The sequence below is a fragment of the Rana temporaria genome, chromosome 5 (genome assembly GCF_905171775.1).
Source record: "Rana temporaria chromosome 5, aRanTem1.1, whole genome shotgun sequence".
NCBI lineage: Eukaryota > Metazoa > Chordata > Amphibia > Anura > Ranidae > Rana > Rana temporaria.
The window spans coordinates 309,935,827-309,962,167 of record NC_053493.1 but is presented as its reverse complement, the minus strand read 5'-3'; the positions used below and the strand labels follow the sequence as shown (position 1 = coordinate 309,962,167).

Below are 26,341 nucleotides of genomic sequence, written 5' to 3'. Positions count from 1 at the left end.
TTGAAGTGGTTAAAAAACAAAAGGAATGTGTAACCCTATTGGCCAGCAGATGGAGCTAAAGTGTAAAAAGTGTCAGATGCAAAGCAATCCATGTCAGCGAGTAGCTGTGGCAAAGGTGAAAGCATAAGAGCCCAGCCCTTGAATATATTGGCTATTGATACAATATTGTGCATGATTTTTTTTTTTTTTTAAATACCAATGACATTTTTAAAGAGAAACTTTCAGCATTAAGTAAAACTGACCAGTAATCTGCTTAAGCGATCCAGCAACCCTTGGCATTATACCAAACTTAGAGAATATTTATTTAACTCGTCTTGGAGGCTGGGTTCACACTAGTGCGATCTTAGACATCGCATGTGATTCGCACTCGATCTTAGACATGCAATGTGAATTTAGCCATATAGATTGTATGGCCGAATTTGCATCACATTCGTACCAAAATGGTGCAGGTCCCATGCATCGCAGGGATGCCGATGCTCATGACCGCCGCCGGCGAGCGATTGCGTGCATGAGAGGCAAAATAGGGACGCGTGTGTGTAAACACACACATCCCTGTTCTGAGAGGAAAAGCAGAGCATGAGTTTCTAATAGCTAGGAACCATGATCTGTAATTTCTCTAGGTCAGTCCACTCCCCCTACAGTTAGAAACACACCCAGGGAACACAATTAACCCCTTAATCGCCCCCTAGTGTTAACCCCATTCCCCGTCCGTGACATTTTTACAGTAATCAGTGAATTTTAATAGCACTGATCACTGTATAAATGCCAATGGTTCCAAAAATGTGTCAAAAGTGTCCGCCATAATGTCGCAGTCCCGGTAAAAATTGCAGATCACCGCCATTACTAGTAAAAAATAAAATAATAAAAATTCTATAAATCTATCGCCTATTTTGTAGACGCTATAACTTACACCAAACCAATCAATATGCACTTATTGCGATTTTTATTACCAAAAATATGTAGAAGAATACATATCAACCTAAACTGAGGAAAAAAATTAATGCTTTTTTATTTTTATTTTAAATGGGTATATTAAAGCAAAATTATTATTTTTTTTTTTTAAATTGTCGGTCTTTTTTTGTTTATAGCAAAGAAGAAAAAAAAAAAAAGAAATTGCAGAGATGATCAAATACCACCAAAAGAAAGCTCTATGTGTGGGGAAAAAAGGACGCCAATTTTGTTTACAGCATCGCACAACCGCACAATTGTCAGTTAAAGCAAAGCAGTGTGAACCGCCGGCATGTGACATGCGATGTGGGAAACCGCACTGGAATCTCGCTGGATCCCGCATTGCATATATGTGAACCAGGACTAATTTTTATTTATTATACAGTCCACAGTGGGCTGAATGATCAAGCTTCTCATTTGGTCCGTGCAGACTCTTGCTGCATGACTGCGTACACCTCGCTGGACATGGTCTAAGTGGGCTTAGAGTGGCCATGCTGCAATGGGGAAACACACCAGCAGATATTTCTGTAGGCTCCAATTCACAGCTCTTTGGAAGATGTCCAATACAGGCAACGACAGGGATTTAGGGATTGTGTCCAAATCACAGCTGATCACTTGTAAACAAACTTGTTGGTTATTGGTATTCCTTTCCTCACGTACCGTCACAACATGAGGAACAGAGATCTGGTAACTGGCAACTGACAGGGTACATTTACACTGGATTATCAGAGCCGCCTCAGTGAAGAAGAAGATTTATGTATTTGCTAAATTTTATAACAGAAACCAAGGAAAACATTTTTTGTTACAGAATGTTTGGTCTTTGTTTTTTTTTGTTTTTTTGCTAAACAAAGCCCAGTGGTGATTAAATACCACTAAAAGAAAGTTCTGTTTAACCACTTCCCATACTGCCCATGTACATATGACGTCCGCAGGAGGGATCTCCCATTCTGGACGGGTGTCATACGACGTCCTGGGCTTCCCAGCCACCTAGGGGGCACAAGTGCCCGTGATATTCTATGCATTAAGGTGAAAAAACATCTGATGTTTGCCTGCCTCCCAGTTTACTTACCTGAGCCCTCGAATGTCCTGCGTTGTGAACGCGCAGGCTTCTCGACCGGGCTTTTTGGGCCTTTCATTGGATGATCGATAGCAGCGCAGCCATTGGCTCCCGCTGCTGTCAATCAAATCAATGACGCGGTGTGCCCGGGGGCGGGGCCGAGTGATATAGCCGCCGACTGTATCGCGGGAGCGCGCCCGCAAGCTAACCGCCCTGGGAGAGCACTTCCCAGAACAGGGGTTAGCTGATGCGGGGAGGATGCCGAGACAGCCGCAGAGGGACCCCAGAAGACAAGGATCGGGGCCACTCTGTGCAAAAGGAACTGCACAGTGTAGGCAAGTATGACATGTTTGTTTTTTAAAAGGAAGCTTTACAACCCCTTTAAGGGAAAAAAAAAAAAATTTGGGTACAGTGTTGCAGGAATGTGGTTAAACTGAGAATTTGTACCATTTTAAAGGAAAATAAAATCTTATTAAAAAAAATTGATGGCAGTAACACGTCTCAAAAAAAAGGATTTTTGTACTCACCGTAAAATCCATTTCTCTGAGTTCATAGACGGACACAGCATCCTTTGACCTTAGGGTTATGTCCTTCCTACCAGGAGATTTTAACTCTCCTAGTGAAAGCGGATATAACCCTAATGTCAAAGAATGCTGTGTCCGTCTATGAACGAAAGAGAAAATAGGATTTTTGTACTCACCGTAAAATCCATTTCTCTGAGTTCATAGACGGACACAGCATTCTTTGACATTAGGGTTATATCCGCTTTCACTAGGAGAGTTAAAATCTCCTGGTAGGAAGGACATAACCCTAAGGTCAAAGGATGCTGTGTCCGTCTATGAACGAAAGAGAAAAGTATGTTAGTAAAAGGATTGGACTGCAGTTAGGCCAGTTAAATACCTGTACTCTTGAAAAATTTGTAAAACTCTAAATTTATATAAGAAGAATTTGCAAATACGGAGGATTTCTATAAAATAGAACGCGATAGGTTAAATACAGGTTATTTTCTTGATTAGCAGGCAAAAATTCATAAGAGATACACCCAAACATGTTATGAAACAAAATATTTGTTATCCATTGTAACCAATATATTTGGGCAAAACACATTTAAGGACTTGCTCACATGGGGTGCTTTACTGCAGGCCCATGCAGGTCTGTTTTCTCAGCATGCAACACCAATGCATCTCCGTACTGGCATCCCATTCAGTTCTATTGGGACACGTGGCTGCACGGACAGAGCCGCTGTGTCCTATATAATACTGGTGCATCCCCCTGCTGGGAAAACAGACCTGCATGGGGCCCACAGTAAAGTGTCCTGTGTGAACAAGCCCAAACAACTACAGCTGGTGCTAGTGTGCTAGAATTCATCATAAATTGACTAAAAAGAAGCCTAGAGATGGCATCTAGTCCACATTTGTGTACGTGACTGAACTGTTATAAAATGGAGCAATAATACTTATATACTGCACCACTGCAAGTTAGTATAGCACTGGAAACCTCATTTAAAAACATAAGGATGTTAGATGCTAATCATCCCACAGCCTGTAAATCAGTTTAGGACTAGACCTTCTGGTAGATGACATAATTGCTTACCTCTACATGGAGACTATGTCCAAAATCAATGGTGACCTGCGAACAATAAGAAAAAAAATGTTTTATTTGTTTTGCGCACACACAGATATTTAGCCATATTTTTGAACAAATCTGTGAACAATATAGATGCCAAATCTTCCAATATATTATGAAAAAACAAAAACATTTGTTAACGCACATCTAAACCAAAAAAAATTATTTATACTGGCAAGCTGCATTTTTCGACTTTGGTGGCTGCATTGGCTCTTTTTAAACAACACTTTAAAAAACACTGTGAAAAGCATCCAACTTATTTTCTGTCCTTTACCCACATATTTTAAGTTGGTGACAGGGTCTCTTTAAGGCCTTGTTCATACAAAGGTACTACAGCGTATGCTCTTACAAGGGCCACATCGGTGCTCTGTGAATCTCCATGGGGGCAGTCCCCATTTAGCACCTGCTCCCAACCTGACAGACAGCCCCATCCCAAAGTGCAGACAGTGTGCATTCAGGGCCACGCACCTGCACCCGCACTGCTGTCACATTGTGAGCAGCTGCTGTGTCTGTGTAGCTGATGCATTCCAATTGACATAAATGGGGCTGTATGGAACACCTACGCATGTACCTTATGTAGCGCCTGGTTACTTTCAAAGGTAACCGGTGCTATCAAAATTTAGAGTATAATCAGAGTATAAGTGACTCGGATTTTAATTTCAATTCTGGAAAGGGTCTCTGTTTCAGCTTGGCTGTGCTGTGGGCTCATTCTGTCGTGCTGGGGTGTTTTCCCACCCCGGTGCGGTAGGTGGCAGCAGTAGAGTTGAGGTTTGGGTGTTCTCTCCCAGTGGCCAATCAGGAGGTTTGAGCCTCGCTGGGCATGCTGGGAGAGGGAACTTATGAGACAGACGCCATTTTATGAGGCGGACTTCCGGTGTGGCACCCACCTTTAGGGTGACCACATCACAGCGCTCCGGCGTTATAGCCTACCTGGCCGGAGTGTGCGTGCTATGCAGAGTTCCTGGTTCCGGGCCTAAGTTGGTCCAGGGCATTTGAGCAGGACGGGGACCCAGTGGTCGACTGGGTTCCCACTTTGAAGATCCCAAGCGAGTTTAGCTGTTCGGTGGAGAGTCTATCTGAGGAGCGCCAACGAACCACCGGGGATCGAGGTAACCAGACACGGAAGGATTGACTCCTCTTTCAGTCGGTACCTGGGCGACATTAAAAAAAAGAGAATTCAGGCGTAACTTTACCTAGGAGGGCTATCTCCGTATCTACATTCAAGAGGGCCTGTGGCAGAGACTCTGTTCTAAAGAGATTCGAGCGGTGTTCCGCCTGCTAGGTCAGTGAGAGAGGCCTATCCGGGCAGGCTAAGTCCACTCAAACAGGAGTGGTGTAAGAGTGTTGTGCATAGGAACAGGATTGTTCCAGATACTAAGCCTGAATCTGCTGTTCTCCTTTCCATCTCTATCCCTTTCATCACCTGTTCACTGTTTTTACCCGGCTGGGTAATAAAGAGCACATAAAAATACATTTATTACATTTATTCGTGGACATTCCTTTGCTGCTGCTGTGTGCACCATTCATCCCTAGACATTCGGAGAGAACCATGAGGTAAATCAGCCATCCCATTCATTATCAGTGGCTCCTTCGGGGGTGAGCGCTATACTTAAAAAATGTGTGCTTTGTCTATAGTTTTCCCTTAATGTCGAAGGAAAAAGAAAAAGTCCTCCTGATATTATTTCACACCCTAACCTGTGCAGACACAGATATCAGTAAAGATGTAACTAAGTGCAGTCAGGGCGAACGTTCATAAAACCAGAGACAAGAAAACATGTGAGATTAGAAGTTGCTACACTAGCACTCCCTTTGTCTGCTGTATACTCTGTAGAGAATTTTCCCATGCTATCAGACTTGTGGAATTCCACCACCTGCAGTGCAATCTTCACTCCTCTGTCTCCATCTCTCCCTGTACTGTGTGGGGGTGACACTTTGTTCACTGCTCACAAAACACAAAACACTGTACAGGAACAACAACTGTCACCCTCTCCAAAGCGCTTGACAGACTGGTAGCAGAGCTGGGTGGTACACCTGTGTACCCTGCCATCAGGTAGGCCCCTATCACACTGATGTGGTGAGGTTTAGCTATGCTTTCCCGTTGACTTCTATTATCTTCCAGACTTGTGGTTCAGTTTCTGAAAGCGCATCATATGTCTACTTTCTGAAACCACACCAAAACTGTGGACGATAATAGAAATCAATGGGAAAGTGCAGCTAACCCGCATCAAACCTGTGGCTAAACTGCGCTGCACCTGTAGTGCGCTCAAACCACACCCCATCAGTGTGAACTGGCCTTAAACACCAGGGTCATGTATGGCAGACTTTATAATGTTCATAATGTTAGCTTTATTCTGGACCAGTAACAGATTAAGGCTGAGTTTCACATATATGTGAATTGGAGGCGTTTTAAACCGCATCCCATTCGCACAACATTTGAATGTGAGCAGCTATCAATGGAGTCAGTTCAAACATGTCCGGGGTGCCCACAGTGCGATCCCAAACGCACAGGATCCCAGACTGCAAACTGCAGCCGCACATATGTGAACCCGGCCTAAAGGTTATGTAAACCATAACGACAGCCATTTTGTATTTAGTCTATCAAAACTTTTTAAGCATTTTGGTAAATTGGTAGATATTTGTTAAAAATACATGCTGATCCTGTCAGAAATCCAGTGCTGCCCCGTGATTTAAAGAGTTTTCAGCAAGCTTTCCTGTTCCAGTTTAGAGGGGGTAAACACAGATAGGCTACACACACACTGGACTTTAAAAAACACCAGTTTCCCTGGCATAAATATAATAATTAAAAAAAAAAATATATATATATATATATAATATATATATATATATATATATATATATATAATCTTTTTTGTACACTTGTATAGTGTTTTTTCTGCCAGAAAACTCCTCTCAAAAACACCAACCAGGAGGATTTTTTTTTCTCTGCCTCAAATGTTCAACTTAAAATTATGCCTCTAAGGCCCCTTGCACACTGGGGCGTTTTTCATGCGTTACAGCGCTAAAAATAGCGCTGTTATACCGCATGAAAAATTATGCCCTGTAGAGTTCAATGTGAAAGCCCGAAGGCTTTCACATTGAAGCGGTGCGCTAGCAGGAGCGCACCAAAAGTCCTGCTAGCCGCATCTTTACCGCGGTATAGGAGCGGTGTGTTCGCCGCTCCTATACTGCGCCTTCCTATTGAAATCAATGGGAAATCGCGGTAATACCGCGGTATTAACCCTTTTTCGGCCGCTAGCGGGGGTTAAAACCTCACCGCTAGCGCCCGAATATCGCGTTAAATACGACGGTATAGCCGCGCTACAAATAGCGCGGCTATACCTTCACCGCGGCTGCACGCCTCAGTGTGAAAGCAGCCTTAATGTCCTAATATACATGGACACATAGCAGAACACTGAGCTGCTTCTACAGGCAAAACACAGAACTCCTGTTGAAGCAGTGTTTAAACCCAGTGTGCATGGACCCTTAAAAGGAGTACAGATAGACATACACACGTGATCCCACACTTCTGCCTGCGGGGGGGCACACACAATCACGCCCCTTCTGCTGTGATTATTTTACAGCAGACGCTAACCTGCAGGTGCTGGGCACTCAATGCCTGCTGGCACCCGCCGATCATCAGGCAGAGAATCAGAACGTAGCTCTGCCTATGTAAACAAGGCAGAGTTCCATTCTGACAGGGGTAAAGGGATGGATTCTGTGTTCCTGAAAACCAGGGACTCAAGTCCATCTCTTTCTCTAGTAAAAGCAGCACACATAGTAAACACAAAACACTGGCTAGGTACACAGTTAACCCTTTGATCATCCGAGATGTTTAACCCCTTCTCAGACAGTGTCATTTGTAAAGTGACAGTGCATATTTGTAGCACTGGTCTTTTGTTTATAGCGCAAAAAATAAAGAATGCAGTGTTGATCAAATACCACCAAAAGAAAGTTCATTTTGTGGGGAGGAAAATTATATACATGTCATTTGGGTACAGCATTGCTTGACCGCACAATTGTCATTTAAATTAAAGCAGTGTCATATCGCAAAAAGTGTCCTGGTCATGAAAGGGGGGGGGGGTATATTTTCCAGGAGGTCAAGTGGTTAAACAACCTGTTAGGCTTCAGTATTAAGGAAAGGATGTTGAAAGCCTATGCAAAATGGGTGGGTTTTAAATCCACATGCTGCACGAAAGTCCCTAACTCATATACACACACCCACACACACACACATATATACACATACTCACTTGTACTAAAGGTTGGCTACTGATCATGTGACCACAGTGGCAGCCAATCAGCTGTCACATGAATAGACAGACCTTCCAGTCCTCTGGGTGAAATAGCCCAAAGGAATGCTAGTGCGGGCAGGAGGTTGTCAAAATGCCAGTGAACACTCCAGTTAAGATCTGTATTTAATATTCCCAAAGTGAAACTGAACAAAAAGGGGCTTGAAGCTTTGCAACTACTTTCCAAAAGGCCACCTATGGAGAGAACCATACAAGGGGGCATTTATTTTACCAACAAACGTCACTAGTGGATCATTTTAGGGCTGAAACAACTAATTAATTATAAAAATAGTAATCGATTAATTTCATAATCTATTAATCGGCCAGTAACACAATAGGGTTAAAAATAAAAGATCCCTTTATAGTACAAAAATAGCAAATTGCTACTGTAAATATTACTTTCACTGTTGCCCCTTACAGTAGCGATTATTTGCTCTTTTTGTACTTTAGTTTTTTTTTAACCCCATTATGTTACTAAACATCTCAGGCCGGGGTCACACCTTTGTTTTTTGGTGCTTTTTGCAGAAACACACTAAAGTTCATTTACATGTTTTCCTATGGGACACGTTAACATCAATGCTTTTTTCAGCTGCTGCATATTTGGAAAGGGCAAGAACGTTTTTTTTTAATGCAAAACGGTGCCATTTTGTTTTTTTGGTTCAATATACTTCAATGGTGAAGCTGCAGAAAAGCATGCAATACGTTTTGCGGCAATTTGTGTTTTTTAATTGTAGCGCCCCCTTGCTTTTAGCATGGGCACTACGCCTAAATTTAGTGGGAAGGGAGAGTTACTTTGCTCCCTTCCAGTGTTTGTTTAAATTTGGGACCTCTGTCATTCTGGAAATGTCCACTGCGTCAGTCTGCGGTCAGGGAGTACAATGCCACCTCTGGCCGGCAGCTGGCGCCAGAGGGGTTCTATCTTCTCTCAGCAGCCAATTAGAAGATGTTTTCCCTCGCAGGGCATGCTGGGGGGGGGGGGGTATATCTGGGACAGAGGTCATGTGTTGAGGGTCCTTCTTTTCCGCGGGGTCCCCGTTCCAGGTGCGGTACCCACTTTCAGGGTACGTGCATCCATGGACCCCGCCGGCGCGGCCCACCTGGCCAGAGCTGAACTCTGCAGCGAACCTCATCCTGATGAGAGAAGGGACCTCAGCGTTCCACTGGGTTCCAAGGCCTACTGAAAGAATCCCAGCCTGGGATCGGGTGTCCGGACCACTGACAGGTATGCTTGCAGTCATCCGGGGACCATTTATAGAAAAGCCTACTGGGAGGATTCTCTTTCCTTATTCACTCAAGTCCTCTATTGAAATTTGCCTGTGGCAGGGGCCCTAGAGACAGGTCTGTGCGAGAGACCTGTTCCTCCCAGTATTATCCTAAGTGACGCTCCGGCTGCCAGGCCTATCACAGGGATCTGTCCGGGGGCACTTCACCCACTCAGAGTAGAGTGGCGACGTGTAACCAAATTGGTTCAATGCAGAGCAGCGTATTGCTCGGTTCTATATCCAGGCCTGATACCGCATGGTTCTCTTTTTCATCCTTCATCACCTTTGATCTCCCCAAATTGTGTTGATGTTGGCCGTGTTTGGCCTGGGCAATAAAGCATTGAAACTCTTTATTGAATGTCTGGACCTCCACTCACTGTTGCTATTCTCACTGTTACACCCCTAGACACTGCCAGGGTAACTTAGTAGGCCTATCCCCAGGGTAACTTAGTAGGCCGATCCCCAAATCAACCAGCAGCTCCGGAGGTAGCGCTACATAATCTACCCAACAACAAAATGCCCAAAAAAATAAAAAAATAAAAAAAATGTAGAAATGCAAATCACTTTTTTTTTTTTTTTTAAGGTTATTTACTGATTAATCTAAACAATAAATCGGCCAACTAATCGATTATGAATATAATCGTTAGTTGCAGCCCTAGATCATTTAACTCATACTGAAACTTAGGCTGGCCATACATTATAAAATTTTCTTGCACACTTTTAAATTTACCAAAACCATATGAGGTCAAACGTAAACACTTTCAATTTGTATGCAATCAGGCCGGCCCTTGCAGGGCCGGACTGGCCTACCGGGATACTTCCTGCTGCCTGTCCTTGGGCCACTTTGAGCTACGCTGTGGCTGCAGCATAGCACAAAGCGTAGTCACGCTGTGTCACGGAGCTCAGTGTGACTGTAAAATGTTCGGAGCCGGGGGCGCTGTGAGAAAAGTCCCGCCGTCCTCCTAGACCAGCTTGTGTGATAGACAGAACACCACGTCTATCACACAAGCTGGTCTAGGAGGGCGGGACTTTTCTCACAGCGTGCCCGGCCCTGAACATTTTTGACTGAGCTCCGTGACACAGCGAAACGAGATGCCCGCTGTATGTAAGCCACTGGCACTGACTGACTGGTGAGGTTGCAATGTTTGGCAGGCAAGGCGGCAATGCTGGGCACGGTGAGGCATGAGGCAGGATAGATGGGCACAGTGAGGCGTCATAGATGGGCACAGTAAGGCGGCATAGATCACCTGTATCATGTCTACATTCTTTTACCATCATGTCTTCAGTTTCTAATCATCTCCTGTACAATGCCCACAGCCTCTGACCATCTCTTGTCTTATAGTATATTATATCTGCAGTCTCTGAGGGGGAGTCCCGAAAGGAGTCAAGAGTGGGAGCGCTGCCGGAATGGGGGTCATGGGAGAAGTCAGATGTGTGTGGACTGTGGAGAGGAGACTATATAAAAAAAAAAAAAAAAAAAAGAGCCACCAAGCTGGAGCCGTCTGATTGAGCCTCGCACGGTGCACCTGAGAGGAGGTCAGCGACAGCGCCGCCAGGCCAGTCTGGGGGGGGTCACTGATGTAAGGGGGGGAGTGAATACAATAATGTAAGGGGGCACTGATATAAAAGGTTTCCCCCTTATATCAGTAACCCCCCCCCCTTACCTTAGTGTATTCTTTCTGCGGAAGGTGGTCTCTGGTCACCAGAGTCCCTCCCTTGCCACATTCCCAGTTGTCCACCATGATGATTGCTCCACTTTTAACTGAAATTTTCTGTTATATATATATATATATATATATTCCCTAGCCCTATGTGCTTTCATATGGGTCTTATCTATATATAATACACTCTTCAATTGTGCTATAAAATTTATGGTTTTCCCTTTTATGAACAAGAAAAAATGCTGTTATGCCGCTGATCTGGTATAATAATGCTATGGGGCTGGTAGGAAATTATTTCCAGGGCTGTTTTTTTTTCCCCCAGTCCAGCCCTGGGCCCTTGCACTACATAGTTGAAGGGTAAATCTAAAAGAAAATTTTATAATGTATGGCCAGATTTATACTGAAAGATATTTATGGCCTGGAATCATGATCGTTATCCAGGCCTTTTTGTCCTGGAGAGATTGAAAACATTGCTTCAGCTTCTGGTTATCGATTTGAATTTTTCAAACTTCTGACTCAGAGCCAAGAAAATTTAAAGACTGCAGACAAAAGAACTGGCAGCCTCGCTTGTCCAGGCATTGGTAATTAGCACTGAAAAGGCTTCACCAAAAAAAAAGGACAAATGGAAAAAGTACAAAGAAAGTCATGCTTGCGTGGGATGCCTCACTAAGGTCATAAAAAAATAAATAAAAAAAAAACACCACAAGGCAAGAGTAAAAAGGTTAATTTCCTAGCTAAAACAAAAAACTTGTCAGCTACATATACAAGGAGTTACAGGTTTCCCCACATTCTTCCCAGATGTGTGCCATGCTTTGGCCTGAATAATCCTGACTAGGAGATGGGTCACATCCCACCCTGAAGATTTCTCACAAACCTTTCCCATTCCAATCATTTGCTTTCCTAGGAGAGTCTTACAATAGAGCACCCCCAATCCACAATGGTCCTGGTGACAAAAGAATCTCATATATCCCATGTGCTTGTAAAATCATCATATACCATGTCCATTGGCTGTCACTGGTCATGAGGCTGTCCTGTGCATATACTTACAATGAGGATGTGTGCCAGTAATCAAACGTTCTATACTGTGGCAAACAACCATACAGCCACATTTTATTCAAATAAAAAAAAAGTAAAAAAAGTGAATATAAAATGGAATGTATCACTTTGTTGTAATTGACACAGTCAGCCCTCACATGAAGCACTCAAGACTGGCAGCCCTGGGTATAAGCCCCAGAGGCAGAGGCATGATGGGTATTGTTTCACCACAGATAAGAGTGCTGATGATGCCTGCCTCTGTTCTACACCAAGGTTTCCTACCCCTGTTCTACATGGATCACAGCACATCATGAAAGCATGGGTAATAAATAAAAAAAAGTGTGAAAAAATGCACATCATTGTAAAATACCCCATAACTTGGCAAGAAAGAAAATAGTAAAGCAATATCTACTTCTGTGCCAGCACTGAGAACATTTACCACTGTTTAGGGTCTAGGCCTACCTTACCTGTCTGCAGTCATGGCTTGGGACCTATAATTAGGTCTGAGAAGTTTCCATTTCCTCATTGTTCTCACTCCTACCCCAGAGGCAAACTTTCACATTCTTTAAAAAAAAAAAAAAACGTACATGTACTGTACTTAATATAGTAAGAGGAATAAACCCACCATCTACTTTTATATGCATTTTAGGAGTGCAAAAACACACACACAAACTCTAAAGAGGAGTAATTGTGTGATTAAAAGGTGAAGCACACAAGCACAGCAATCCAGCTGTGTTCTGTAGGGTTTCAGCTGGTTGCAAGAACCAGGAAGAGACAACCATTCCCCTGATGGCATGTCTGCATGCCATAGCAAACACCAAGGCCACCTGAGACGTGGTAGTTCTAAAAGCAGACAGACTGTCCACTCTGTGACCAAGCCTTGCGAGAGGGCTAAACATGTCGGTGAACAGGCGGGCAAATTATGGCCAGAATGGTTGTGTCTACATTTAGCTTTCAAAAAGGTGAGGGGCATTGGTGTGCAGCCATCCCTTCTTACAATGTAAGCCAGGCATTGTGGAGTTCATGCAGCCCACACCCAATTCCTCCGAGGTGGTACAGACAGGATTGTGGAGAAGTGACAACCCATCAATGTATAAACAGGTATGTCTGAATGTAAATGAGCGCATTGTTCATAGACAGAGAAGAAACAGGTTTGCTTTAAATCCAGGCAATCCCTACTCCCCATCTACTTCTCTCCCCTCCACTTCTTTATACAGATCCTGGAAGAAAACAAAAAGCCCACATATTGGGGAGTATGTGGCTCACTACCCTACCTCCCACCTGGCAGTGACTCTCCACCCTTCAAGAATTTACCTGCAATTCTTCTGTTACAGGCAAGTATGATCATTTACAAAAATTCTGTAAGAGGGGAGTGTAGGGAAGAGATTGTTATGAACACTTATCCTTTAATCCTCTATGATTTTGCAAGGAGTACACAATCACAAAACATGACAAAAACTAACCAATGTAGCCATGGAAACCTGTTACCGGGATAGACAATAGATGGAGATAAAATGGGATTATAATGGAACCGTGTCAGAATTTGTTCAGTATTTCTGACAACTTTCAACACATGAACAGGTAAATGTTCATTTAGGAATAGACTAATGGCTTTATTAGCCAACACCAAATGCTAATTATTTGTTATTTGTGTTTATCTATGTAAACCACATGGAAGTAGAAGTGGAAGTAAACAGTATCCAGCAGTCATGGAGAACTCTCTTGTCTATTTGCTAAAGTAAACTAAAAAGGCAAAACTTTTTTCCTTCCATTTTGGATACAGTAAAGGAGGGTTATAACCCCTGTCAAATTTCCCTCCACTTCCTGGCCCATAGTCAAAGCAGGAAGGGAGAGGAAATCCCTGAAAATGAAGGACACAGGTCCCAGAAGACAGCAGGGACCATTCAGATCGCGCAAAGCTTTACTTCCCAATTCCCTTACCAAAGATGGTAGCGTCCGAGAGCCGAGCGATAGATCGGCTTGAGGTGCTGACATTGCGGGCGTGCTGGACAGGTAAGTGTCCTTATTTTAAAAGTCAGCAGTTGCAGTATTTGTAGCTACTGACTTAAAAAAAACAACAACAACAACAACAACAACAACAGCGGACCTTCGCTTTAACATGGGAACAGACAGCAATAAAACCCGACAAGCATTCCATTCTCTCTCCACCATCTTAAAAAAATAAAAGCCCCCCCCCCCCCTTTAGTTATACTTTAATGCACAGGTGTCCAACACAAGGCCCGTGGGCCGAATCCGACCCTCCAGGCCATTTTATGTGGCCCTCGCACCTCTCCTGCAGCTGCAGGGGAGCTCCAGCCCTCCTCTGGTCCTACTCCAGACCCTTACTTTCTGCTTTCAAGCAATGCATCCAGCGTCTTAAAATACACAAATCAATCGCCTGTTTTTACCACCCCTGGCCTCCAATATGAAAAGAGCCGTATTGATGCTGTATAAGTGGCTTTACCTAGGTTTTTTTTTTTTTTATCTATTCTTTATTTGGTCAAATATGGCTGAACTGTTATATAATCAAAAGTAGGTGTCGACTTCGATAAAATTAGTACAGAGTTACAGCAGAAATCAAATTTCCGACCTAGGCTTAGATAGAATAGGATGGGATAGTATAGACGGAGTGTCTATACAGAGTGCCTATACAGTAGACAGAGTGTGGGTAGTTTTCAGTATGAGGGTCGGAAAGTAGGAGAAGGGTAAAGAGGGGACTGTCAGGGGAGGGACCAGCGGGGACCAACAGGAAGTCATGGAGAGGGCTCTACCTGGGTCAGCTGAATGCCAATCAGTCAGCATAGTTTAACCCCTTTAATAACTACAAAATTACTTTCCAAGTCCAAAACTAAAATGCCCCTTGTCGTAAACATATTACTCGTCTTTGCAGCAGAGAACTTGGAATGCACAACTGTTGGTGTTCCTAGTCACAAGACAGATTGCCAAGCATTCAAGTTAGTCATAGAGTTATTGTCAAATTGATTTAACATATACGGACATTGCTAAACTTGGTCTGGAAATTTAGGTTTTGAAAACTCCAGTCACGATTTATAATAACAATGTGTGCATTCTTGTTCTTTAAGTCAAAATTTAATTGTTCACTATTCACAATACTGGGAAATAAATAACAATGCTATTTTTTAGAAGTCTATATTTTAGTAGTTATTTATAGTCTCCTTTAGAATTATTATTGCACTCTTGAAGGCTGGGTTCACACTACTACACTACTTTCATCCTACTTTGCTCTGCTACATTGGTCCTACATTTATCCTACATTGGTCCTACATCCATCCTACTTTCATGAACAGGATACTACTTTGGTCCGACTTCAATGATATTCAATGGGCCTGAAGTAGGATCAATGTAGGACCAAAAGTAGTACAGGGAGCATTTTCAAAGTCGGACCGACTTGTGTAGGACGCTACAAGACGCTCTCATAGGGAAACATTGAACACAGAGCAAAGTAGGATGAAAGTAGTGTAGTAGTGTGAACCCAGCCTAAGGCCTGCACATCCACCTGGTAAAACCTAACACATGAGTGAACAGAACAGGTGGCAGCCATGAGAGAAACTGGAGTCTGGTGATGAAAAGCCCATGAAGCACCGATTTGGTAAAATGTGCCTTCACAGGGAAGGAAAGAATTCTATACCTTAAACCACAGGTGTCAGACAAGCCCTGCGGGCTGAATACGGCCCTCCAGGCCATTTCATGTGGCCCTCACATCCAGCTTCTTCCCAGCAGCAGCATAAGGAAAGGGGGTGCACTGTGACGCAAAGGAGAGTGGGGGACTTAACTTCTGATGGTGGGGTGGCTCTTGACATCTAATGTAAAGGGGAGGGGATGCGCTGGACATCTAATCTTACAAATACAACCGGCCCTTTTGAGGGCAATCATAATGCGGATGCAGCCCACGATAAAATTGAGTTTGACACCCCTGCTTTAATGTGGTGCAGTGCACTGGACATCCCATTTTTTAGATCCTGTGTGTTTAAAGTGATTGCTCTTTTAATACTGTATTTATCATTGCATTTTTAATTTACCTGTTCTTGCGCTGCACCTTACCTGCAGTTTGTTTTACACAGTGTGGCCCTGAGCACTGTCTTCTGGGGTCCCCCGGAAGTGCTTGTGGCTCCTCCTCGCATCGGTTAAGCACTCTCCCATGGGGTTACTTTGCGGGTGCGCTCCTGAGTCCAGCATTTGCGTGCATAGACACAGAATGTTGAACTCGGCTCCGCCCCCTGGAGCCCACACCATTGGATTGACAGCAGCGGGAGCCAACGGCTGCGCTGCTATCAATCTATCCAATCAAGAGCCAAGAACCCCGGGCTGAGGGGAAGAGCACGTCTCTGCCCAGGGAACGAAATGGCATAGGATGCAATAAGGTGAAAGAACACAAGGGTTTACAACCCCTTTAAGGTGAAAGACCATACAGTTCTCTACAATAAGGCCCCTTTCACACGATCGGACCGTTCAGGTCCGCCTGTCAGTTTTGACAGCGGACCTGAACGGCTGCTCCATGCAGTCCTATGGCGTGTCGGATGTCAGCAGAGACATGTCCGCTGACATCTGACCCAATCCGATCCGCCCAAAATCGGATGGATGGCTATAGGTCCTCATCTGTCTATGGCGGATCGGGTGAGATCTGATGAAAACGGACATGCTCTTTGTTTTCATCAGATCTCTACATAGGAGACAGAGGCGCTGCACAAGCCCCTTCCTGCTCAGTGAGCAGAGAGGGACTTGTCATCTGCCGCCTCAGCGGCGAGATCTCCCGCTGAGCTGGTGGACTCCGTAGCGACGGAGTCCGTTGTGTGGAAGAGGCCTAAATGGTCCAGTTTGCCCACAATTTAATCCCCAGGATATTTAGGAACTTTCTTTGGGGAATGGTAGAGAACACTTCCAACCTATAAGGGCCCTTTCACACAGGGCGGATCAGTAATGATCCGCCTCCGTGTGTCCGTAAGCTCAGCGGGGATCGCTCCGTATATCCCCGCTGAGCCGGTCTCCCCTATGGGGGGATCGGATGAACACGGACCGTGTGTCCGTGTTCATCTGATCCGATGACGGAAGAAAAAATAGGGTTTTCTTCCGTCCGCAAAAATCAGATCTTTGCGGAGGTGGGTGATAGCGGATGTTTATCCGCTGACACCCGCAATCACCTAGGGACCAATGTATGTCCCTTTTTCATCCGCAAACGGATGAAAGGGGGCCTAAATGTTTTCATCATCCCTAAGGCTGACCATACACAACTCAGTTCCCCCCATTCAGCACTGCGGCAGCCAAACTATAGTGGAACTGCCCTGAACAGTGAGTGACTGGATCAATATAGGGCTCAGGTAAGCATTAGGGGGGCTGGGGAGGGAGCTGTACACAGAAGGTTATTTTACCTTCATGCATAGAAGGCATTAAAGGGAAAACAAAAAAAATACATCTGCATTTAGATCCACTTGACTCCAGCACTGAAATATCTACCAGAACTCCCAGAGCTGCCATATTATAAGTAAAATATATGAATAATGAGAGACCAATTCTGAAACCTACTCCCTTTCCTAAAATGTAAAATTAGGTTATATAGCATGCCACATGTTTGTATACAGAATATGCTAAAACCATTAAATATTTACATGTAGCCTTTTGTTCCTTGACTTTTTGCTAGCCATTGCGTCAAATGCAGCGTCATGTCAAATCCACATGCTCTTACCTCAACCCCTGTGTAAAAAATGTTCATACAAATAAAAGCAGCAAGTGCCACTCTTTCTAAACCCTGCATGGCAGGCAGGACCAAGCTGCAGCACAACACACAGACATCCCTAGTAAATACGCCATTAGTCTTCCCCGATGTCAAAGGCAATATTACCAAGGTTCAGCAAAGTAGCCACTATCAATACATGCTTTTATTCCTCCCCTCAGTCTCCCAGAATCCAGAAGGGGCAGATAGCAGCATTGATTGGCAGTGGCTGCTCAGCTGAGCCTTGCTACCCTTGCCAATGACTGCAGGGCAGACTGATAGCATTTACTAGTGATGTCTGTGTTCGGTGCTACAGCTTGGTCCTGCTCCCCAGCCATGCAGAGTAGACTTGGCTTTCTTTTTGTTATAGCTAGAGAGCGCACTCACAATGCAGTGGAAATGCTGCAGGGGGCCACACGCCTGCAGATTGTTGCCACTGCAGAGAAGGAATAGGAAATGACTGTTCAGTATCTGAATCAAAAAGAAAAATATCTAAACAAAAAAAAAGGCACATTGATAAAGCAATATATATTGATGGCTTTCATTTTTTAAATTTGGGTTTACTACGACTTGCAGGAAGAGGCAAGTTTCCTACCCTCCCTCCCTGCACAGAGTTCCTCCAGCAGGGGAAACAAATAGACGGACTAGGCTGAGGCACTGCCTTTTAACATTGTGTTTTCTACCTCCAGGAGTGGAGTCATGTTCTCACCTGTGCTCTCCTGGACAGATGACTTGGGGGGGTGGGGGGAATAGTTTGGGGATATAAAGCCAGGGCTTTTTTTCAGGGGGAACTTGGGGGAAATCAGTTCCACCACCTCTGGTTCAGACCCTTTGGTGCCTGCTCACCACAATCACTTGTAAACACAGAAGTCTGGTTTCTGTGATTACAAGTGACAGCTCTGCACTCTGTGTGTAACCCCCCTAAACTCTACACTCTGTATGTAACAAATCCTGGTATTTAATGCCCCTTTAAGACCCTTCTACTGTTTGTGAAATTTGAATGGGGTCGTGGTTGAGTTCCTGCACCTATTTTTGGAGAAAAAAAGCTCTGTATAAAGCTATGATCTGCCTGCATTGCATAGAGAAGTGAAGAGACCCAGAGATGACATGGTCACTGGGGCTAAAATAAGCTATGCAATGCAAACAGAAAAGGGGTTATTTAAAAATGTCATTAGCATTTTGATTATGGGGGTTGGGGGAAGGAACAGGGAAGGCAAAATATAAGTGGATTAAACTTCTGCTTAGCCAAGAGACAAGAATGGGAGTCCTGAAAACCTGCTCTTTCCGGTCTGTATTATGCAGAGGTAGTTTCAAAGGGTTACCATAACTTTTAGAAAATGAAAAAACTGCCTGCGGCGCACGTTCCCAGTTTCAGTGTTTTAGGAAGGTAACGAGTAAGACATAATGAGATAGCTGACAACTGGTGTTCGAGCTGAAAAGTTGCTGTATTAAAATAACTGAAAGCTGTATTAAAATCAGCAAAAAAAAATAAAAAATTAGCAAAATGGATACAAATTGTCACAATACAATGTAAAAAACACAGAATTCTGCAGGTAGAGCCGTTAATCTCGACGGATGTCGACATTGACACCAGGCTGCATGTGTTCCATTTTGGCTGGGGGAGGGGGGGCGCGGTGTTATGTAGATATTTCCCCTCCATCAAAAAGTGCCCGCTTTCTCTCTTCGGAAAAACCCTCCTTCGATGTTCGCATGCGCTATGGTGACGTCACTCCAGCTGACCGGCAACTCCGCTGGAGTGTCCTTCCATTCTGTACATGAGCAGGCACTTTTCGACAGAGGGCACATATCAATAGAACACCAACATCTGAAACAAATGGATAAAGGGGGGGGGGGCGGTGAGAGAAAGAGGCGCACCAATATAGTGTAGTGTAGACTTTATCCATTTGACTCATTACAAAAATAGGCAACTGTCAAAAAATGTATTTAGGCCTACATGTGGCACAATTAACTATTACCTAGATATTTTAACTTGTTTGGCTCAAAATGGACCTGCATACTTACAAAAGAGCGGATCCCTTTTATATACAGTATTTTTAAGCATGGATGACCTTACCAAGCAGATCAAAGAGTACAATACGTGTTGGTTATACATTCACTTTAAGGCACACTGGACGTTAAAATAACATTATAAAAACGGCAGCAGCTTTGCACCGAGTTTTGCAAAAGCTTTTTTTAGTGTTTATTCGATTTTTTTCCCCCAATTAAAAAACATTAAAAAACACTGGTAAACCACATTTATCAGAATTCTGTTGGCGTTGGAGAGTTTTTACAGCTGAAAAACTCTCAGAACTCACAAACTTTGGTTGTTTTTTTTTCTTAAAGCCAAAAGCGCCCCTGCCAAAAACATGCTTTCAGAGTTTGGTAGCATTGGTTTACCCAAAGGTGCAGAGCTGGTGGGAGGAGATTGAGCAGATCAATATTGACTTAGTAAATCACTGAATACAAGTACAGGGAGACAAGTTATTTCAACTTTACACTGGACATACAGGCATACCCCACTTTTAAGTACACAATGGGACCAGAGCATGTATGTAAAACGAAAATGTACTTAAAGTGAAACAACACCTTTTTTCACTTCTAGGGTGTAGTGGGGGGTCAGGGGCTGTAGTGGGGGTGTTAGGAGCTGTAGTTGAGGTCTCAGGGGCTGTAGTGGGGGTGTCAGGGGCACACTGGAACAGGGCAGGCTATGCTCTCTGAGCTTCAGCTCCTTCTACCGCGGCTGCAAAATGTCTGTACACTACTTGTAAGGCACTTACGGGTATGTCCTTATTTGCGAGTGTATGTAAAGTGAGTGTACTTAAAGCGGGGTATGCCTGTACACCGATCCAAATTTATTTGATCGACTTCTGTTGACGGGACATGTTGGAGAATTTTTCATTCAGCTGCAATCACTGATCAGTGTATTTTGATAGAAGCAGTTAGCCCAGGTTCACACTGGGCTGCGGGAGTGAAGCCGTGCGAGTTCAGCTGAACTCGCACGGCTTCACTCCCGCTGGCAGTCCCGATTTCGGCCGCGATTTAAGAGACATCTGTGCAGGTTTCTGCACAGATGTCTATGTAAATCGCGGCCCGAAATCGCAAAAAGTAGTACAGGAACTACTTTTTGAAAATCGGTGCAGCGCCGCAGATGCGGCGTCGCACCGATTAGGACAGTGTCATTGCCGGCAAATGCCGTCGATTTGAGATGCGATTTCACATGTGAAATCGCATCTCAAATCGAAGGAAATCGTACCCAGTGTGAACCTGGGCTTACTGTCAGAATACAATGTCCTGGCAGGGAAGGGATAGATGGCCACTAATTCACCATACAAAAATGATATCAGTTTGTTTGCAAGATAGAAATCTCCCTTAGCTACAAACCCTAAAGTTGAATAATAGGCATACACAGTAAAAATACACAAATTAATGCAGCCCTGTAAACATTAGAGTCGTATGGCCAAACCAGTGGCGGCCGGTGCTAAAACTAACTAAAAAAAACAAATTTGAAAAAAACCCTGCCACTGTGCCCATCAAACGCTGCCAGTGCGAGTCCCCCCCCCCCCCCCCACCCGCCGTCTGCCCGGCACTTACCCTATCTTGTGGGGCAGCGGGTGATGGCGACGAGTGGGGTCATTCATGTCTCCTGCACTCCCATCCTCTCCTCACGTCAGGTGTCTAATAGCGGCACCTGTTTCAGCCAATCAGGTGACAGGTAACCAGACCTGAGCAACCCGATTGGCTGAGAGGCAGGTCAGGGTTAGGGAAAGGATGTATCGCTTCCCCAACACACCACTGAGTAATTAGCAAACGCACAGCAGGGCGCCTGCTGTTTACCCCTTTGGAAGCCTATTAGAGCCCACAGGCTCTAATCAGGAAACCTATTAGAGCCTATGGCTCTAATCAGGCGCTTCCAAAATTCATATTCCCGGTGCCCGACAAGGGGCCGGGCACGTTAATAGGAGGCGGCAGCGGCAACCATAGATAGATTCATGCAATGCATGAATCCATCTATAGTGAGAGTGACAGGAGAGGGGGGGGTGCTCCTGCGCCCTTAATGGACGCACCGCCGCCAAACCAATTTTGGCGATACTTTGCCAATGGATCACAGGAGGGCAACCACTAAACTCATGTAAAAGTCAACACATCAGCAGCTGTGTAGTCACGCACTTTGCAACCATGGTCCATCTTTGTTACTGACAAGGTTTCTGGGCCAATTCTGGATCAAGTGCAAGTAGATAGGAAATGACTAACAAAAATGGCTGGACGAGATCAGCAGCAAGTAGGCCCCGTTTACACTTCTGTGATGTGGGAAGATGTGCGATATTGCATACATTCCTGCAGAGCATGAAAATGCATTTTAAACTGGCAGGTGTGGTGCGATTCACTCTTAATAGCACCCCAAATGCATTGTTTCTTTTATGCGATTGTTCACATGTAGGACAGTCCATTGAAATGAATGAGCTGCCCTAAGCGTATGTGCACAGCCACACCTGCATTGGTGTAAATGCTCTGAATTGCAAAAAAAAAATTGTATTTTAAAGAAAACATGATGGTATGCGTTTATGCTACACATTACTGTCATCTAGTTAGGGTTTAGATCTATTTTAACATCATTCATGTTGTAAATTGTACAATACATGTTGGTTTGTGTAGCTTTAGTCATTTTTTTAGCTAGTTTATGAATAGAAGGAAAAGCCCCAGGAGTCTGATCATTTAAGGGGAATTCCATCCTGGATTATGTCTTTTTCAATTCCTACAAAAGTAACAAAAAAAAAAAAAAAACAATCTCCCAGGTAACAGAAGCAAGCATGTGTATCCACGCAGCACAAAGAGTTGCCAAGGTCATATGAGAAATAAAACCAGAAGCCCCCTCCTCTGTCACACAGACAGCATACAAGATCTGGTCATAAATAATCTGCTCTTCCACAGACTCAGACACAAGGTGTGGCAACATTCCTCATCAGCCTTCCCTAAAGGCATCTCCTCCTCCCCAACGGCTTCAACCATGTTACATGACACCAAGAGAAAGCGCAGACCCACTGCTGGTATTGTTTTTTAAAACACATTGGTCATTAAACTATATGTAAACAGGGTTGTCACAAACATTACAAAAACCATCCAGATTGTGCCGCTTTAATAGGCTACATTTATACCTCTGCAATGTATATGTAAACACATTCAATAACGATCGATACCCTGATCATAAAATTACATTTTAAATCTGCTGGTGAGCCATGTTCAGGAACTTCCTTTTATAGAGGGACAACTTTCTGTGTCCGCCTCCTAATTGTGGTTTTACGTTGTCACCCTGTCACATGCTCTTCCAACAGAAATTACAAGTTGTGGTTTCAACACACATCATACAGGAATAGTCCAATGTCACCATCAAGAACCCCATGCCTGGGGTGCATGCATATTGACAGGAAGTGACTGCAGATAGGAATCAGGAAATCAGCAGTACTGAGATGCAACAAAATTGAAAAAAGAAAAAAAAAAAAGTTAAAATAAACTTCAACAGTTAAAAATACACAGTGCTTTAGCAAATTAAGGTTTTTATCTACTCTAAATATACAATCGGCATTCATACTCTTATTCAGGTACTACCCCCTTGTGTAGCATGTGTTAACCTCATATGTGGTTATTAGAGGAATAAGAAGAAACACCTTTTTCCTTGTTCCTCCTATAGCCAGCACACGCCTCCACTCTTCTCTGTGGGTGGGCGATCAGTGTACAATGTAGGAGTACTGGTCCTGCATTGTACTCATTGATGTCAGAGACTCCATGACGTAAGAGGGGAAGAGGAAGGACTTTGGAAGACTGGTTGCATAGTAGGGAGGAAAGCCTGTGGGGGTGAGGAGTAAGGCAAGTATTTATCCCATCACATTTCAGCAAATTCCTGAGAGATTCCACCATCGTTTAGAGCAGAGGAGGAAAATGACCGATATCTCTCCAAGCCCACAGTGCTGAACAAAGAAAAACAGCATAGCTAGCCTTACCCCTAAACAAACTGTTAACCTTTACTGTGCAAGAGGGCAGCAACTGAAAAGCAGCATTTGAATAATGATTGGATGTCAGCTTTAATGCACCACAATAAAATGCAGAGGTGTGAATGTAGCCTAGGTTTTCCTTTATCTTGCACAAATGCTTTAACTCACTCAATGGCTTGGCATTTTAGACAGCTATTTTATCTAAGAGAAATACCTAAAACATGGCCTGTTGGGGATACTTGAGGACAGGGTTGAGAGCCTAGGATGAGGTTTGTTCAATAGGTTAAAAACAAACTGCAACACGACACACAAAAAAAAAAAAAAAAAAAAAAAAAAAAGGATATTTAGACTTCTTGAATAAGGTACAAAATAAATGGCTTTCACTTCCTGACATTCCTTAAATATTTTGGTAAAGAAAGTCATTAGTGGGCAACAGCATATGAATGGATTGTCCCACTATATAGTGCAAAGCAACATATAATGAAGTAACAGGATAAGCTATTTGCCAGCCCATAAAATAAATTAATAATAATTAAAAAAAAAAGTGGGAGGAAAAACCACTCACCACATTGCTTTTAGCAATCGATCAGATTCCAACTTTTATCAGAACAGACATAATGTTTCTCAATGAAGTGAATACAAAACCACGATAACCAGTGTCGTTTCCTAACCCAAAGCAACCAAAAACAAATCAAGTGCTTACAACAGAATTCAAAAGCGGTTGGTAAGGCTTGCTGTACTTCACACATTTTACTTCAAAAGGTTGGCAGAATAATACACAGCAATGCAATGCACAAAGCAAGCAGAATGCAAAAATAAAACAAGACCATACACAGGGATATAATCCCCAGAGAAAGACTGTCTGATGTTCTCTGTAAATAATTCTCCAATGTTTAGGTCATCTCTACAATTCAAGCCTGGTTAAAGCAAAACTACACTGTAATTATATACATTTATGATCATTTTTAATATTCAAAGCAAATTCTCCCATCCAGGTCTATATGCTTTTGTTCTGCTAAACAAATCACTGAAAAACACACCAACATTTCTGGCTGTGGTCATCTTGAGTAAGGGTAGATGATTGGATTCCAGGAAGTAAATACTTCTTCCCTTAGCTCAGGCATACATGCAGGAGGGTGTACTTAGCTGAGAATGCCCCTCCTGAAGACGCCTGGGATGCATGCATGACATAATTTGCCTAGGCATAGAAACCAGGAAGCAACTGAAGAAATGGATAAAAGAAAATGAAATAAAAAAAAAGTTTAAAAACACAATATACCTTCCTATTTACTAATACTAACAGCATAATGATCAGGAAAAGTCAATGTTGATTGAGAGTGTGAAGAATGAAGTTCCACTTTAATGAATGCTTTGATAACACACAGTTGGGAATGATTTTCCTCGTCTGTAATGATAGGTGTATGCTTTCTTACACGATAGCTCCCATTATTTCTTATATAATGGGGCATTTGAATTCCCATTACAGTCAGATCTGGACATCACCAAAGAACGCCAAATGTTTAGCGCATCAGGCCACCAGCAAACAACTGGTTAGACTGACAGGCAGTGGCAGGTGGGTTCTTCTTTGGGGGAGGGGGGCAGAAAAAAAAAACAACCCCCCCCCCCTCTCGGGAGCGCAACAAAAAAAAAAAAAAAAAAAAAAAAGAGAACACCCCCCCGCACAGGCGGTCCGGCACTTAACCGCTTGTGTGGCGGGACTGTGGTGTCCGTTCCTCCAGCTTCCTCCTCCACGTGTCTCCTCTTCTGCCAAAAGTGCTATACATCCAATAGGATCACCTGGCGCTTTGGACAATTGGTAAACATGTCTCACAGACCTGCCTCCTGATTGGCGGGAAGGAACTTTAGTGCGATAATAGCGAAAATGAATTTGCTTATCCTCACACAACTGGGTGGGCTCGGAGTGCAATGCTCTGCGCTGACCCTTTTTTGAAGCCTATTTAAGCCGTGTCATGCAACTTTGGAGACGCACTGATGTGAATGTAGCCTAAAAACAGACAGTAAGCTAATTTTTTTCTGGGCATTGGGAAGTCTATAGAACTCAAAGGCAGCACTTCAACAAAGCAATTTGTGTCGTTGGCAACAGGTATTAAAGTGGTTGTAAACCCCCCCCCCCCTTCACCTTGCACCTACAGGTAAGCCTAGATTAAGGCTTACCTGTAGGTGCAAAAAATATCTCATTACCTACACGGTTAAGGAGATATTTGCAATAAGGAATGCACCGATGTCTACGGCGCGCAACGGCGCAGGCACACTGAGCGTGCCATTTTTTGTGAATGCCATTACATTGTTAATGCCGTATTCCCGCGCATGCGCGGGAGTGATGTCATTGCCGCTCTGGCCAATCACAGCGCCGATAACAGGAAGAAGCTTCGAGGGGACATGGACGGGACTGAGGAGGACTTCGTTCTCAGGTAAGTGCCACATAATGAGCTAGTATGCACAGCATACTAGCTCATTATGCCTTTCTCTTACAGGGTTTATTAAAAAATAAAAAATTGAGAGGGTTTACTTCCTCTTTAACAAGCATTAGTCAGTGGCCAATAATCCCATCCAAATTCCAAAGTGTGTAAATATGCATGACTTGTGTCAGAGGAAAAACAAAATGAAAATGGAAAGCACAGTAAAAAAAAAAGCAAGTATAGTGTGAAAGAATATTTTTCTTTCAGTGGCGTAAGGGCCTGTTCACATTGTGCGGGAAGCCTGCGTTCCAAGTGTGTTCGCTGCACC

General features: G+C 43.7%; 1 protein-coding gene across 4 annotated transcripts in view; it reads right to left on the bottom strand.

Moving 5' to 3' along the window:
• DSG2 (desmoglein 2) overlaps positions 1–26,341 on the bottom strand; it is a 164,369-nt gene that overhangs the window by 63,302 nt on the left and 74,726 nt on the right. For all 4 annotated transcript variants that reach the window (XM_040354108.1, XM_040354107.1, XM_040354110.1 and 1 more), the window contains one exon: positions 3,599–3,634. In XM_040354108.1, coding sequence (XP_040210042.1) covers positions 3,599–3,634 — 36 coding nt within the window. The remainder of the gene's footprint in view (positions 1–3,598; positions 3,635–26,341) is intronic.